This window comes from Leopardus geoffroyi, chromosome B2 (genome assembly GCF_018350155.1).
Source record: "Leopardus geoffroyi isolate Oge1 chromosome B2, O.geoffroyi_Oge1_pat1.0, whole genome shotgun sequence".
NCBI lineage: Eukaryota > Metazoa > Chordata > Mammalia > Carnivora > Felidae > Leopardus > Leopardus geoffroyi.
This window is the reverse complement of record NC_059332.1, coordinates 44,588,678-44,602,991: the sequence shown is the minus strand read 5'-3', so window position 1 is coordinate 44,602,991 and position 14,314 is coordinate 44,588,678. Positions and strand designations below refer to the sequence as shown.

At 38.5% G+C, this 14,314-nt stretch overlaps 1 protein-coding gene and 1 non-coding gene across 3 annotated transcripts in view; one reads left to right on the top strand and one right to left on the bottom strand.

Moving 5' to 3' along the window:
• Positions 1–14,314, top strand: part of LOC123608461 (24-hydroxycholesterol 7-alpha-hydroxylase) — a 95,336-nt gene that overhangs the window by 29,311 nt on the left and 51,711 nt on the right. For both annotated transcript variants that reach the window (XM_045498452.1, XM_045498451.1), the window contains exon 7: positions 4,910–5,000. In XM_045498452.1, coding sequence (XP_045354408.1) covers positions 4,910–5,000 — 91 coding nt within the window. The remainder of the gene's footprint in view (positions 1–4,909; positions 5,001–14,314) is intronic.
• Positions 8,006–8,110, bottom strand: LOC123610000. The gene has a single exon (XR_006718040.1). It is a non-coding gene; the product is annotated as a U6 spliceosomal RNA (small nuclear RNA).

Sequence of the window (14,314 nt, the reverse complement as noted above, 5' to 3'; positions counted from 1 at the left end):
AACCCCGCTGGTACCCGGTGAATATCAGTTTGTGTTAGGTGGCATCTATGTCCTGTAAGCTTCCCCATGAATGGAACTGGTGACCTTGGAACTCACAATACTTCTGAAGAGAGCAGAGAATTTTTTTATGTTTACTTATTCTGAGAGAGAGAGAGAGAGAGAGAGAGAGAGAAAGAGAAAACAAGCACAGAAGCCAGGGAGGGGCAGAGAGAGAGAGAGAGAGAGAGAGAGAGAGAATCCCAAGCAGGCTCCACACTGTCAGCACAGAGCCCAAAGCAGGACTCGAATCCTGAGGTCATGACCTGAGCCAAATCCAAGAGTTGGACACTTAACCGACTGAGCCAGCCAGGTGCGCCGAGAACAGAGACTTTTTAACTGTTTCTTTTTTATTTACTTTTTTAGTATTTATTTATTTTTGAGCGAAAGAGGGACAGAATGCAAACAGGGGAGGGGCAGAGAGCAAGGAAGACAGAGATTCTAAAACAGGCTCCAGGCTCTGAGCTGTCAGCACAGAGCCCAACGTGGGGCTCGAACTCATGAACCGTGAGATCGTGACCTGAGCCGAATCAGATAGTTCACCTACTGAGCCACCCAGGAGCCCCTTTAACTGTTTCTTTTAAAGTTGTTATAAACTAGATCAAAGCCATGTGCTGTGTGCCACTTCATGTTTGATCCGCACCAGCTACCTGTGTCAGAAGATTCCACATTAGCTTAAGCTGCACTTACATTATTTGAGAAATTAAAGAGTAACCTTTTTTATGCATCTGTCTTCTACTAAATGGGACTATTCAGCCCATCTCTAATGATACATGTAGCCATTTTCCTTTTTTTCTTCTAGCAAATAGAAATAAGATATTTTAAGTATTATTTATTTCTCCCTCCTCTTAATGAAGGCTTTCTAAGTACTGATAGTCTAGTTTCTTTTAACCTGCTGGAACACAGACTGGGTAAGAAGCGGAAATAGAAACACTGGCCTCTCTGCTCACATGTGTGTCAGTCTTACGTATTTCATCTGGAATGGGCAAATAAGAATCGTCTAATCCTTTCCTCTTCTTTATGTACCTCTGACATTATTTCCTGATTTCTCCTTAGACAGCTTTCTTGGATACCGAGTAAGCTACAGCAAAATTAAAAGGCAGACATCAGAACAGCTCCCAAAGCAGCAACAAAACAGCCACTCCTGTCACAGGATTAATTTTCAAGATCTCATTAGAGAGGTCCCCCAGAAAAAAGGGACACAAAGCTCCAATTGATCTGACTCAGGGGAAGTCAGTTCTTTGGAACGTGTTCCTGGCATTCATCTGAAAGGACTTAAATCATTAATTTCAGAAAGAAAGTGTCTGATGATTAGTGAAAGATCCATCTTGCTGGCGCTTGTTGGCATCTCCAAGAGGCAGCTGGTGTGTGGACAGACACCCTAGAAAGGCTTCAGAGAGTCAGGCCCACTGCCAAATCCCCGTTCTGGGGGACAGCGAACCGATTGTTTAACCTCTCTGAGCCTCAGTATTCTCATCTATAGGATAGGATGAATGTGGTCTACCTCATACGATAGTCGTGACGGTTGTATTTTTAAGAAATGGGAAGTGGCTAACAGTCCCTGGCACAAAGGAGGTGCTCAATGAGTGTTAGCTTTCTTCTTTTATAAAAAGTAAGGCCATCCTTCCAGTCAATCATTACTTTCAATGGCCCATTAATTATAAGCTGGCTTGGTTCTCAAACCTGGACCAAATGCCCCAGGGTGGGAGTGGCCATGTTGCCTGGCTTCTGTGATGTCCCATAAGTGCCTAGACAACCACTGCAGGCCCTGCTGGAGGGACAGGAGGTGGGGCCTGTCCTTTCTTCTCTTCTCTCCCACTCTGTGCTCTGCCTCCAGGCCCATGGAACTCAGACCTATCTGAAGGATAGGCTTGGGACAGGTCACTAGAAGGCTCCATTATGGTCAAGGTGACCTTTGGTGGACTGGCCCAAAATATTAACCATAATTTGTGAAATTATTCCTGTGGGGAAACCACTTCCCAATTCCAAGAAATTCCTTTCAAATGAACTTTTTTTTTTTTTTTTTTTTTTTTTTAAATTTTTTTTTAAACGTTTATTCATTTTTGGGACAGAGAGAGACAGAGCATGAACGGGGGAGGGGCAGAGAGAGAGGGAGACACAGAATCGGAAACAGGCTCCAGGCTCTGAGCCATCAGCCCAGAGCCTGATGCGGGGCTCGAACTCACGGACCGCGAGATCGTGACCTGGCTGAAGTCGGACGCCTAACCGACTGCGCCACCCAGGCGCCCCTCAAATGAACTTTTTAAGAACATTTTTCCAAAACTAATCTCACAGCTGACATTTTGTCTTTGATATCGACCGCTTCTCTGAAGCTCTTTCTAAATCCTTTTGGTAGTGACCACTACCCCCCACCCCACCCCATCTCACTTTCAACTCGCACAGCATGGGTTGTTGGCACCACACCTGGCTCCTTTTTCACCTGATTGTATTTCATATCCCCAGCTAGACGTGTAAAGTTATTTGGGCAGGAATGATGTCTTGTACATATTTGTGTTTACCATGATTGTAGAAGACTGACATGTTATGGAGACTCCCTCAATATTTGTTAATCTTTTTTTGAATGGGGGAATAAATGCTGCTGAAGAACATACCCAATTCATCTTCTCTCTAACAGAGCTGGGCAGGGCTTTCCTCTTTGTCCATTGTCACCTTTGTTCTTACCTCTCCAGAAGCATTATAGTGGCTGCTTGTGAAGTCCAGTGAGCCAGGGCACCCTTTTTCTTTTTGCCCAGCCCTCACCATGGACTTGACCCCTTTGGCAGAACTCTAATTGTCATTTTTGGGAGGAATGTTTAACTGGGAGTGCCAAGGTCTTGTGGTCACTTAGTCTTGTTTGTTGATTCAGTAATATATGTAAATTTCTTAGTTTCTTATTACTGTCTTTTTTTTTTTTTTTTTTTGAGAAAGAGAGAGAGGGGAAGGGTCAGAGAGAGAATCTTAAGTAGGCTTCATCCCATGACCATGAGATCATGACCTGAGCTGAATCAAGAATTGGATGCTCGACTGACTAAGCCACCCAGGCGCCCCTACTCTTTGCTGTCTTTTATGTGTCTTTTTCTTTTCTTTTGGAAAAATTAATTGAGCTTTTTTTTTTTTTTTTTTTTTTACCAAATTTAAGTGATAAATAACATCATTGTACAGCCATTTATAATTTAGCTGATTTTCTTGTGTTTGTTATAAAAATAAATATTACCCAATTTTTGTGAATGTCTAAAACTCTAGGCACTATTTAGTGTAACTCTGAACCCCTCTTTTGTATAACTGAAAGTCTATGTGCTATCACTAAGCTGTTTTTTCCCCTAATATTAACTCTGACCTTTTATTCATTTATTGAATATTTATTTTTGAGAGAGAGAGAGAGAGTGCGCGAGTGTGTGCGCACAAGCAGGGGAGGGGCGGGGGGTGGGGACAGAGGATCCAAAGTGGGTTCCATGCTGACAGCAGAGCGCCCAATGCGGGGCTTGAACTCATGAACCATGAGATCACGACCTGGGCCAAAGTCAGATGCTTAACTGACTTATCCGCCACCCAGGCGCCCCGTGAACTCTGACCCTTTAATAAATAAGATGAACTGAGGGTGGAGTGGTTATTAATTAAATCCAATAATTTGGCCCTTCCATCCATAGATAATAATAGAAGGAGCCCAAATGGGGAGACAGGAGAAGAGAGCTTTCTGGTCATGTTTCTTCTAGTGTAAATTGGCCTGGATGATCTCTAGGATAAGTCTTTTGTAATGTGGATAATGCCACAGAAAGAGGCTCTCCAGATGGTGGCGGCCTTTGTTCTCCCATTCACTTTGTTTATGTACACAGTACCATATTTACCCTCCCACAGACAGAGTTCCTGCCCCAGAGGGGAACACCATTGAGCAGTATCGAATTTGGCTTATTTGAGCGCTTCCTTCCGATAATTGCTCTTCCTTCTTTGACCACAGAGGGGAGTATTGGGATTATTTAAAGGTACTTAAAGCTACCTCACAAAAAAGACAAAAAAACTTAAGTGTTTTAAATATTAAGTATTTTCTGAGTCTTTCAGGACTGGTTTTCCTAGATGAAAGTTCTGTCACAATACATATTTACAGAAAGGATGAAAGGGAAACCCAAGCTTCTTTTAATGATTTTATGCAAGTTGACTGTGTAACCTAAAAATAGAAGCAAAAACATCTACCCAAGTTAGTGGAAAGTTAATTTTTGAAATGTATGGTGGTATAACTTTACCTTGTAATACCACAGTGAGGAAAGACATAAAATGATTTTCTTTGGTCTAGAGAGAGAATTTGCAAGCATGCTGTTTGGTAACCTTCAGGTGTGAAAGAACCGTGGTTTTGATACTGAGTAACTCTCATCCTTTAGTTTATTGTATTTTAGGTATACTTTCCTAGGCTTATTGAAAATTACCATGTTTTATTAGCAGAATATATGATTTGCTCATTCATTTCTATTTCAAGGAAATTAAATTTTAGAAAATGTTTTTGTCTGGATTAACATTCTTAAGTGTCATAATTCGTTGCTTCTGGATATTTATTGTATGCCTCTGTAATATCTTCTAATGTGAATTACTAAAAAAAAAATCCTGCCTCATGTTTTAGTAGAGATAGTTTAATCTGTATAAACAATATAAACTACAGTGACAGAATGAAATTATAGATTTGGCTCTCAGAGATGGGTAACATCTCTGTTGTTCATAAAGTCTGTTTTCAAAAATGCTCTTCAGTGTGCTTTTAAGTTTAATTTAAACATTTTCCTGGCTTCTTTTCATGTCTACAGCTAATATTATGTATGCTTTCACTCACTTTCAAAGAAGGTTGTATTGTTTGATACATGGATTTGTTGTTGTTGTTTTTATTTTTAAGGTTGCATTTTGGACACTTGCATTTGTCCTCTCTCATCCCAGTGTCCACAAGACCATTGTGGAAGGCATATCTTCTGTGTTTGGCACAGCAGGTACTAAACCTGAATTGAATTACACAGTTGAAGAGTTATCTAATAAATATGCGCTTGTCACATGTCACGGGCAAACCTAAGTGCCCAGAATTTTATAGAAGTTGAACATAATCCAAAATTGAACACAGGATATAAACTGATCAGGTAGATTCCTAGAATTTAATTACCGTCCAGGATTTTGGAGGTCATCTAGTGCAACCCCCTTACTTTCCAAATCATGAAGTAAGTGCTAGAAAGATTGTGATTTGCTTAATTTTCCTACTTAAATGCAAGTATATATACTTGCATATATATATGTGTGTATGTATATATATTTACACTATGCATATATATACATTTATACTATACATATGTATACCTGAATGCAAACATATATAGGCTTTTTCTTCAAATATGTGTATATCTTTATATTGTTTTCAAATATGCTACTCACTAACATGCCTTTAAGTTTAACTTGAACATTTTCCTAGTTTCTTTTTTTTTATTTTTTTTATGAATATAATTTATTGTCAAATTGGCTTACATACAACACCCAGGGCTCATCCCAAGAAGTGCCCTCCTCAATGCCCATCACCCATTTGCCTAGTTTCTTTTAATGTTAAGGGCTAATACTAAGTCCACTTTCAAAGAAGGTTGTATTGTTTGATACATGGGTTTTTTGTTTGTTTTTTTTTTTTTAAGGTTGCATTTTGGACACTTGGATTTGTCCTTTCTCATCCCAGTGTGTGTGTGTGTGTGTGTGTGTGTGTGTGTGTGTGTGTACACACACACACACACACACACACACTATATGTATATGTATGGACACATATATATGTATATACACACATACATGCAGGCTTTTTCTTCAAGTCTCTTGGACCTTCAAACCTCTTGGCCCTTCCGTTGTTTTTGGAATGCAGGATTTTCCAGATTTTTGTAAAAAGTAATATGGTGCCTATATTACATAACATAGATGTCAGGTAATGTTTTATCACTAAAGGAGTTGTTTTAAAAGTTAGAGTTAGAGATTTGGGAGGGTTCGGACTGTAGATGGGGATTGCCACCTTGCACTTTTTAGTTCAGTTTGGGATGCTTGTCATCTGTTTTAAAAAGCAGAAATAAGCTTGAATGAAGAGAGCGCTCAACCCCTTGTTTATGTAGCATAATTTGACCTGTTTGGAAGTAGCATCTTTTAAAAAACCTCAATATGTCAAATTATGTATTCTGATATAAAAAGAATAATAAGTGACTTGGAAGAAAACAGTGTAATAATAGGACGAAAGTCTGATGCCAGTAGATAGTCCCGCCCCCCACCCCCACCATTTCATGATTGCTGAAAATATTTTCTTTGAAATGTTCTCTTTATTTTCTACTGCTTCTTGTTGAATTAAACCAAAAATCAAATTGGCTTGATCAACATGACTGTCTAGGCAATACTGTCTCTGAGCCTTGAGTATGAATAGCAGGTATTGGGGTTGGGTCTTACAGATATGGTGAAGATTAGAATCACTGAGCACCAACAATGCTAACAAGTTAGATTTTGGAGATACGTTAGTGAATACAAGACTACTTGCCCTTATGGGGCTTAGAGCTACAAAGTTAATGGAAATGTGCATGCCTGCACATCTACAAAGGATAAAAGGGAATGTGTCTTTGATTGTCTCATATTCACCTTTACCGTTTCCTTACTGGAGTCTTCTCCTGACTTAAGGTTCTCCAAAGTCATAATCTTTAGGATTTCTCCTCTGACAGAAAAATGTTCCTTCAAACAGCAGTACCAATGTAATAGTTACATCTATCAATGTCTTCAGTTTATAAGACTCTTGCAGAATTGAAACAGTTTACCTAAAATATCAAATGTTCCTTGCTGTGTGTATACAGAACAACTCAGAATCCGTTTACGCATAAGATGTAGTAGCAGCTCAGGAATTTAGAGGTGAGAGACCACTCACTCTTTGAAGGTTGATATCAAGGAGGATATCTATGTGTGACAACGAATTCTGTCAAAGAAAGCACATTAGAGTGCATGGAACAAGAATCTGACTCATACGGCAGTTCTCACATTCTTAATGCTCTTCTCTGTTACAAGATCACCACTTCTTTCTTGGAGATGTCCTTAGTGACTTGGATGCCTCTCCACATCTCTGTGGCCTCAACACTCACCACTAGAGCCCATCCCAGGCATGATGGTCAACTTTCTTATAAAATAAGTCTCAGGGTAAAAGTTGCTATTGAATAATTGGTCCTTTGTATCTGGCTTCTTTCACTTGGCACGGTATTTTATTTTATATCATGTTATTTTACATTAATTGATTTTCAGATGTTAAACCACCCTTGCATTCCTGGGATAAAGCCTACTTAGGCATGTGTATAATACATATAACTTTTATGGATATAAAATATCCATAGTGTACATATACATATATTTATATCCATATGACATTTGTAATTTTTATGTTGCTGGATTCAGTTTGCTAGTATTTTATTAAGGCATTTTATATCTATATCAAAAAGGGATATTAATCTGTTGTTTTCTTTCCTTGTGATTTGTCTGGGTTTGATATCAGGACACTTTTGGCTTTGTAGAATGACTTAAGAAGTATCCACTCCTCTTATGATTTTTCAAAGTGTTTGTGAAGGAGTGATGTTAATTCTTCTTTAACCATACGATAGATTTACCAGCAAGGTGATCTGGTGCGGAGATTTTCTTTGTGAGAAGTTTTTAATTCATTCAACCCCTCTACTTGTTATAGGTTTATTCAGATTATATATTTGTTATTGTCTTTAATTGAAATAAAGCTGACACATAACATTATATTAGTTTTAGGTAAACAATATAATGATTTGATATACGCATGTATTATGAAACGATCACCACAATAAATTCAGTTAACACCCATTATCACACAGCTAATTTTTTTTCTTGTGATGCAGACTTTTAAGATCTGCTCTCTTATCAACTTTCAAATACATAATACACTGTCACGTATTTATTATACCATTGCTGTACATTCCATCCCCAGAAAAACGTGGGACACTTCACAAATGCATGTTATGCTTGTTCCGGGGCCATGCTAATCTTCTCTGTATTGTTCCAAATTTAGTATACGTGCTGCCAGAGTGAGCACTGTCTCTTTTTTCTTGAGTCAGTTTTGTGGTTTGTGTCTTTTTAAGGAATTTGTCCATTTCATCTAGGCTATGTGACTCGTTACATTATTGCCTGCAATCTTTTTTATGTTCGTAAAACCACTCGGAAAGCATCTCCCTCTTTTGTCATTTTAGTGATTGTGTCCTCTTTCTTCTTGTCTTGGTCAGTGCAGCTACAGGATTCTCAGTTTTGTTTTCAAAGAACTAACTTCTGGTTTTGTTGCTTTTATTTTCTCATATTGCTTTTCTATTCACTACTTCTTTTATTTCTGTCCTGATCTTTACTATTTATAATTTATATCCCTTTATGTTGATAAAGGGATATTCTTTATTTTGTTCTTTAAACATAATTTTTCTTACAGTCTTTGAACACGTTTTAAAATATCTGATTTAAACTTTTTTTTTTCTTTTTCTTTTTAGTAAGTCCAACATCTGGTTTTCTTCAGGGATGGTTCCTACTGATTGCTTTTCCCCTTGGTATTGGCCTGTATTTTCTTGTTCCACGTACTTTTGCGTATTTCCCGTAAAATGTCTTGTAATTTTGTGTTGATAATGGGACACTTTAAATAATACAATGTAGCAGCTCTGGAAATCAGATTCTTCTATCTCCTCAGGGTTTATTGTCACTGCTCCTTGTCACAGCTCTTGTTTGGGTGTTTCTTTATTGACTTTGGTTAACTAATTCTGTAAATTTTGCATTATCATGTGTGGCCACCTGTGTTTCTGCTTGGTTAGTTTAGTATTCAACTAATAGCTGGATGAAGACTTCCTTACACTAAGAACCAATAAGACTCCTCGGTTTGCATGTTTTGGATTTCGTTTGCGTGTCGGAGCATGCCTTCAACACTCCACTAGGCAGTAGGTAGCTCTGCCTTCGTGGTCACTTCCACTGACACAGAGCCCCAAGGTCAGCCATGAGTCAGACCTTAGAGCCTTCTCAGGGCTTTCCGGAGCCTGAATAAAGCCCCGGGCATTTGTCTTTATAAGCACACATTTCTATAGTCCCAGGAATACACTGGACCTCTTCAAAGCCCTAGGACATCTCATTCCCTAGCTCTTCATTTTACTCTTTTTGATTTGCCTGTTGTGTGTCCCAACTGTTGCCTATTGCCTCGGGGAGCTGCAAAGTCCATTATCTTTAAAGGTTTCCAACCAACACCCCAGGGGAAAAGACTTACTCCACTGAGTAAATTCCAAGTCCAGTCAGATAAAGATAGTCTTGTAAGTGGGACCTTGTAGGGAACCCTCAGACAGGCCAAATAATGAGAATTCTCTAGGAATGAGGTTTTGAAGGAGTTCCAATATCATTCTGTCCCCTCTGATGGCTGTTGAGCTGCTGGTCTGCACTGTGATTGTAGGTGATTGGTTTTTAAGGCTACCGTGGATCTATGGCGAGAGGGATGGGAATAGGGCACATTAAAATGTCATTAAGCTTGCTCTTTTTACCAAGATATAGCCATTTTTCTTGGATAAAAATCCCCTGGGTTGCTGTAAGCTTTGGTTAATTTCCAAAGGTCTGAAAAAGTTGATTCCGGCGATTTTTATCAGATTTTTCATTGATTTTAAAGAGGGAGTTTTGGGAGTCCTTTACTCTGCCGCTTTTGCTGACATTACCCTGCACCATAAGTTTTAAAATTTCTTTTAAGAAACCTTTCAAATTCATTGTTAACCCGTCATTCATCTATTTATTTAGCTGCCCTTCAACTCTGTTTTGAGGGTGTCAAGGCATTGTGTGAAAATATCAGGGCTATGAAGATGAGTAAACTGTGGTACGGGCTCTCAAGGAAGTTCGTGAATGAAGTGTACTTTATTAAAATGAAAACAGATTTGGAAGTATCCAGAAGATATTAGGAAAGAACAAGGAATGTTTACATTGTTTCTTCGGAGGTGTGTACCTGTTGATGGATTCTGTAGGTTTTCTATGCTCAGAACTCTTTTCCTTGTTCTCGTTCATGTTTTAGTAAGCTTGAATGTCATTTCCTCAGGTCTTTTCGGCTTGCCCTTTCTGAAGTCACTTTCTCTAACTCACTCTTAGTGATTTTGTGACTCACCTCACTATTTCCTTCATAAGAATGATTACTTTGTTTATTAGTCTGTCTATCTGTCTATCTATCTATCTATCTATCTATCTATCTGTCTATCTATCATCTTCTGCCTTTTTCATCAGAACATAGCCCCTCTAACAACAGGAACAATGTCTATCTTGGTCTCTATGGTAGGTATCCTCAGCTGCCTAGAGCCAAAATTACTCAACAAATATTTTCTGAATAAATTTAATGAACAAGTATAAGAATATAATTTTTAATTTATTTTGATTTTTTAAAAATGTTTATTTTTGAGAGAGAAAGAAAGAGAGAGACAGAACGTGAGTGTGGGAGGGGCAGAGAGAGTGGGAGACAAAGAATCCGAAGCAGGCTCCGGGCTCTGAGCTGTCAGCACAGAGCCCGATGCGGGGCTCGAACCCACATACCGCGAGATCATGACCTCAGCCCAAGTCAGATGCTTAACTACTGAGCCACCAGGCGCCCCTGTATAAGAATGTATTTTAAGAGATGAATGTCTTAGTTTAACTTTCATTGGCAGCTCTATCACCCATCCCAGTAGACAGTTTATATGAAATGAATATTTTATGTAAAAAAGCTTTTGATGAGTTTCTGCACTTGATTTTTGAGTTAGAAGAATGCTAGTGTCAGCTAATATCTGATCAGTACGTTGAGACACTGAGTAGTCTCAGGTCCAACTAACATTTCTCTAGGGTTTTGAACTCTGTGCAGAATCTTCTTACCTATGATTTTATTGTATCCATTGATCGTGGGTGAAATATGCATTATCAAATTATTAAGAATCTGATAAAGAATATTTTGCTTTGTTACAGGGTTTTTGGGCATTCCTGGAAATTAGTCATTTTGTTTTAAATTTTAATTGTTAGATCACCAGACATTATGTCAGTTGCCTGTCATAACCTCAAAAACCTAGTCCAAATGCAGGGGTCAGAATGCCTGGGTTCAAATCCAATCTGAGATACAAACTACTGGTTAATTCCTTACTCAGGTCACCAAATTCTTCTTCTTCTTCTTCTTCTTCTTCTTCTTCTTCTTCTTCTTCTTCTTCTTTTTTAATGTCTATTTACTTTTGAGAGAGAGAGAGAGAATGAGCAGGGGAGGGGCAGAGAGACAGGCAGACACAGAATCTGAAGCAGGCTCCAGGCTCTGAGCTGTCAGCACAGAGCACGATGTGGGGCTTGAACTGTCGAACTGTGAGATCATGACCTGAGCCAAAGTCGGATGCTCAACCGACTGAGCCACCCAGGCGCCCCACGTTACCAAATTCTTTAAGCCTGTTTCTTCTTTAGACAAATGGCAAAATAAGAGTGCCCACCTAATGGAGTTGTTAGGAGAATATAGCAAATATAAAGCAGACAGCACAATATTTGTCAAACTATAGTCGTTTTATGAATCTTAGCCATGACCAAAACTGATAAAACCTGTATCAGTTGTATAAAATTTTAGTCTTGTCACATCATGATATTAGTGACTATTATGACTTTGAGTTTTTCTACATTTAAGTATTAGCATTTCCTTTTAAAATGCCATAGTTTTCTTGAATGTTTACAACAATAATTGAATTATTTTGTATCAGTTGGCCATCCCTTTAAAGGGACTGAATGCAGCAGAAATATATCATGAAGACATTTCTATCTAATATTATCCTAGAGGGTAGAAACAATAGTAACAATAATGGCTAACAGACCCAATTCCAATTGCTTTTTTTTTTTAATTTAAAAAGTTTCTTTAATGTTGTTTATTGTTTTTTTTGTGACAGAGAGAGAGAAAGAGGGAGAGAGGGGAACAGAAGATCTGAAGCGGGCTCTGTGCTGACAGCAGCAGGCCCAATGTGGGGCTCGAACTCACATACCGTGAGATCATGACCTGAGCTCAAGTCAGATGCTTAACCAGCTAAGCCACCCAGGTGCCCCTCAGTGTCCACTTTTTTATATCATTAACTCTTAATGCAAAGTCTGGGTTGGTAGATCTGATCGGCAAAGTCTTATTTTCACATCCTAGCTTCCAGGGAGGCAAGGGGAGCAAGAATCTGGCATTTTTCAGCTCTGTGATGGTAGGCAAGCTTCTGCTGAAACATGGGGTTCAGATATTGCATAGTCAAAACGAACACATATCGATATGTGTATGTAAGTAATGGAATATGTATCTTTATATATATATATGTGAGTATAGAAAATAAGCATATTTATTATATTACCATATAAATATATTTTTATAAATACAAACACATTTCATAAATATAATATGTACCTTTATATCTAAATATTTGTGTACATACACACATAACATCCCTTGACTATTCCCAGGTGAGGTGACCCCTTGCTAACAAAGTCCATGAAAGCAGACAAAGAACAGTTAAATCTTCTCACCTTTCTCATGTCACTTTGTACTTGTATAAACTATGAATTTTAAAAAACAGTGCAATAATTGACTGACACACCTTTGTGCTGCCCAAAGTCAAATGCTCATTTTTTTTTTTTTTTATTAAAAGTTTTTTTTTAGCTTATTTCAAGAGAGAGAGGGAGAAAGAGAGTGGGCAGGGTAAGGGCAGAGAGAGAAGGGGGAGAGAATCCCAAGCAGGCTCCACACTCTCAGTACAGATCCTGATGCGGGGCTCAAACTCATGAACCGTGAGATCATGACATGAGCCGAGATGAAGAGTCAGACACTTAACTGACTGAGCCACCCAGGCACCCCTAATCTTCTTTATCCTGTGTATCTAAAAATTCACACACTTGTAGTTCAACCAAACTTGGTGTGTTTTGATAAAGAAAGAGGAGCTTTTGTCTTTGTTTTTTTTCTGAATCTCTTCCTCTTCCTAAAGGGTTTTATCTATTCTCAATATAATGAACATGGCTCTTTGTACCCATAGAACTGTTCTGAGAAGAAAATTAAGTTATCCATATTTTTACTTTAACATTAAACTACATATTATGCCATATTTGATTTTATTAAAGTATTTACATTTTAATTTGTATAATGTCATTCCATTAACCCACCATTTTGGTTTACTTTTCTTTTTTATTTTAGTTAAAATGTAGGACTACATGTTTGTTTAGGTGCTTCTTGCATTTTTAGCTTCATTGTGCTTTGTATTCTCTAGATAACTACTAAAGGACTATAGGATCACAGAAGATTCACCAATGCAGCATAAATACTCACATTTATGAGCACCTGACCAAAAGCAAGTTCAGGCACTCACATTTGGGACCTGTTTAGGCTATTAAAAAGCAATTTTCTTTTCCAATTTTGGACTCCCACGGTGAGGGTGTGCCCACCAGGAGAGGGTCATTCTATCTTAAAAACAAAACCCATAAAAATGCGGTTGAAATCTTTGGCTGGTTATATTGGCCCTTTCTACCCTTCTTTTTTTTTTTTTAATTTTTTAAAAACTTTTATTCATTTTTGAGAGAGAGACAGAGCACAAGTGGAGGAGGGGCAGGGAAAGAGGGAGACACGGAATCTGAAGCAGGTTCCAGGCTCTAGGCTGTCAGCATAGACCCCGATGCAGGGCTCAAACCCATGAACTGTGAGATCATGACCTGAGCCAAGTCGGTTGCTTAACCGACTGAACCACCCAAGCACCCCATCTACCTATTCGTTTTAATGTAAGGGAGCATTAACACTTTTTTTTTTTTCCATTCAGTTTTACTGTGCATTTATTTAAAGGAAAAATTAATAAAACTTAAAAAAAATTTTTTAATGTTTATTTTTGAGAGAGAGAGAGAGAGAGAGAGAGAGGGAGAGTGAGTGCCAGAGGGTGAGGGACAGAGAGAGAGAGGGAAACACAGAATCTGAAGCAGGTTCCAGGCTCTGAGCTGTCAGCACAGAGCCTGACGTGGGGTTCAAACCCACAAGCTGTGAGATCGTGACCTGAGCCAAAGTCAGACGCTCAACTGACTGAACCACCCAGGCGCCCCAATAAAATTTTTATGTTAATATACAAGGAACCAGATTAGTAATAGAAATGCACCTACATAGAAATGATCCCTGTCTTACATGAAGTTATTGTTTGTGTATTGTGAAAGATACATTACCAGATTTTCATGGGATTAGAGTCACGAACTTGACTTACAAGTTTCAATCTTGTAGTCGCTCACTAGTTGTGTGACTTTGGATATA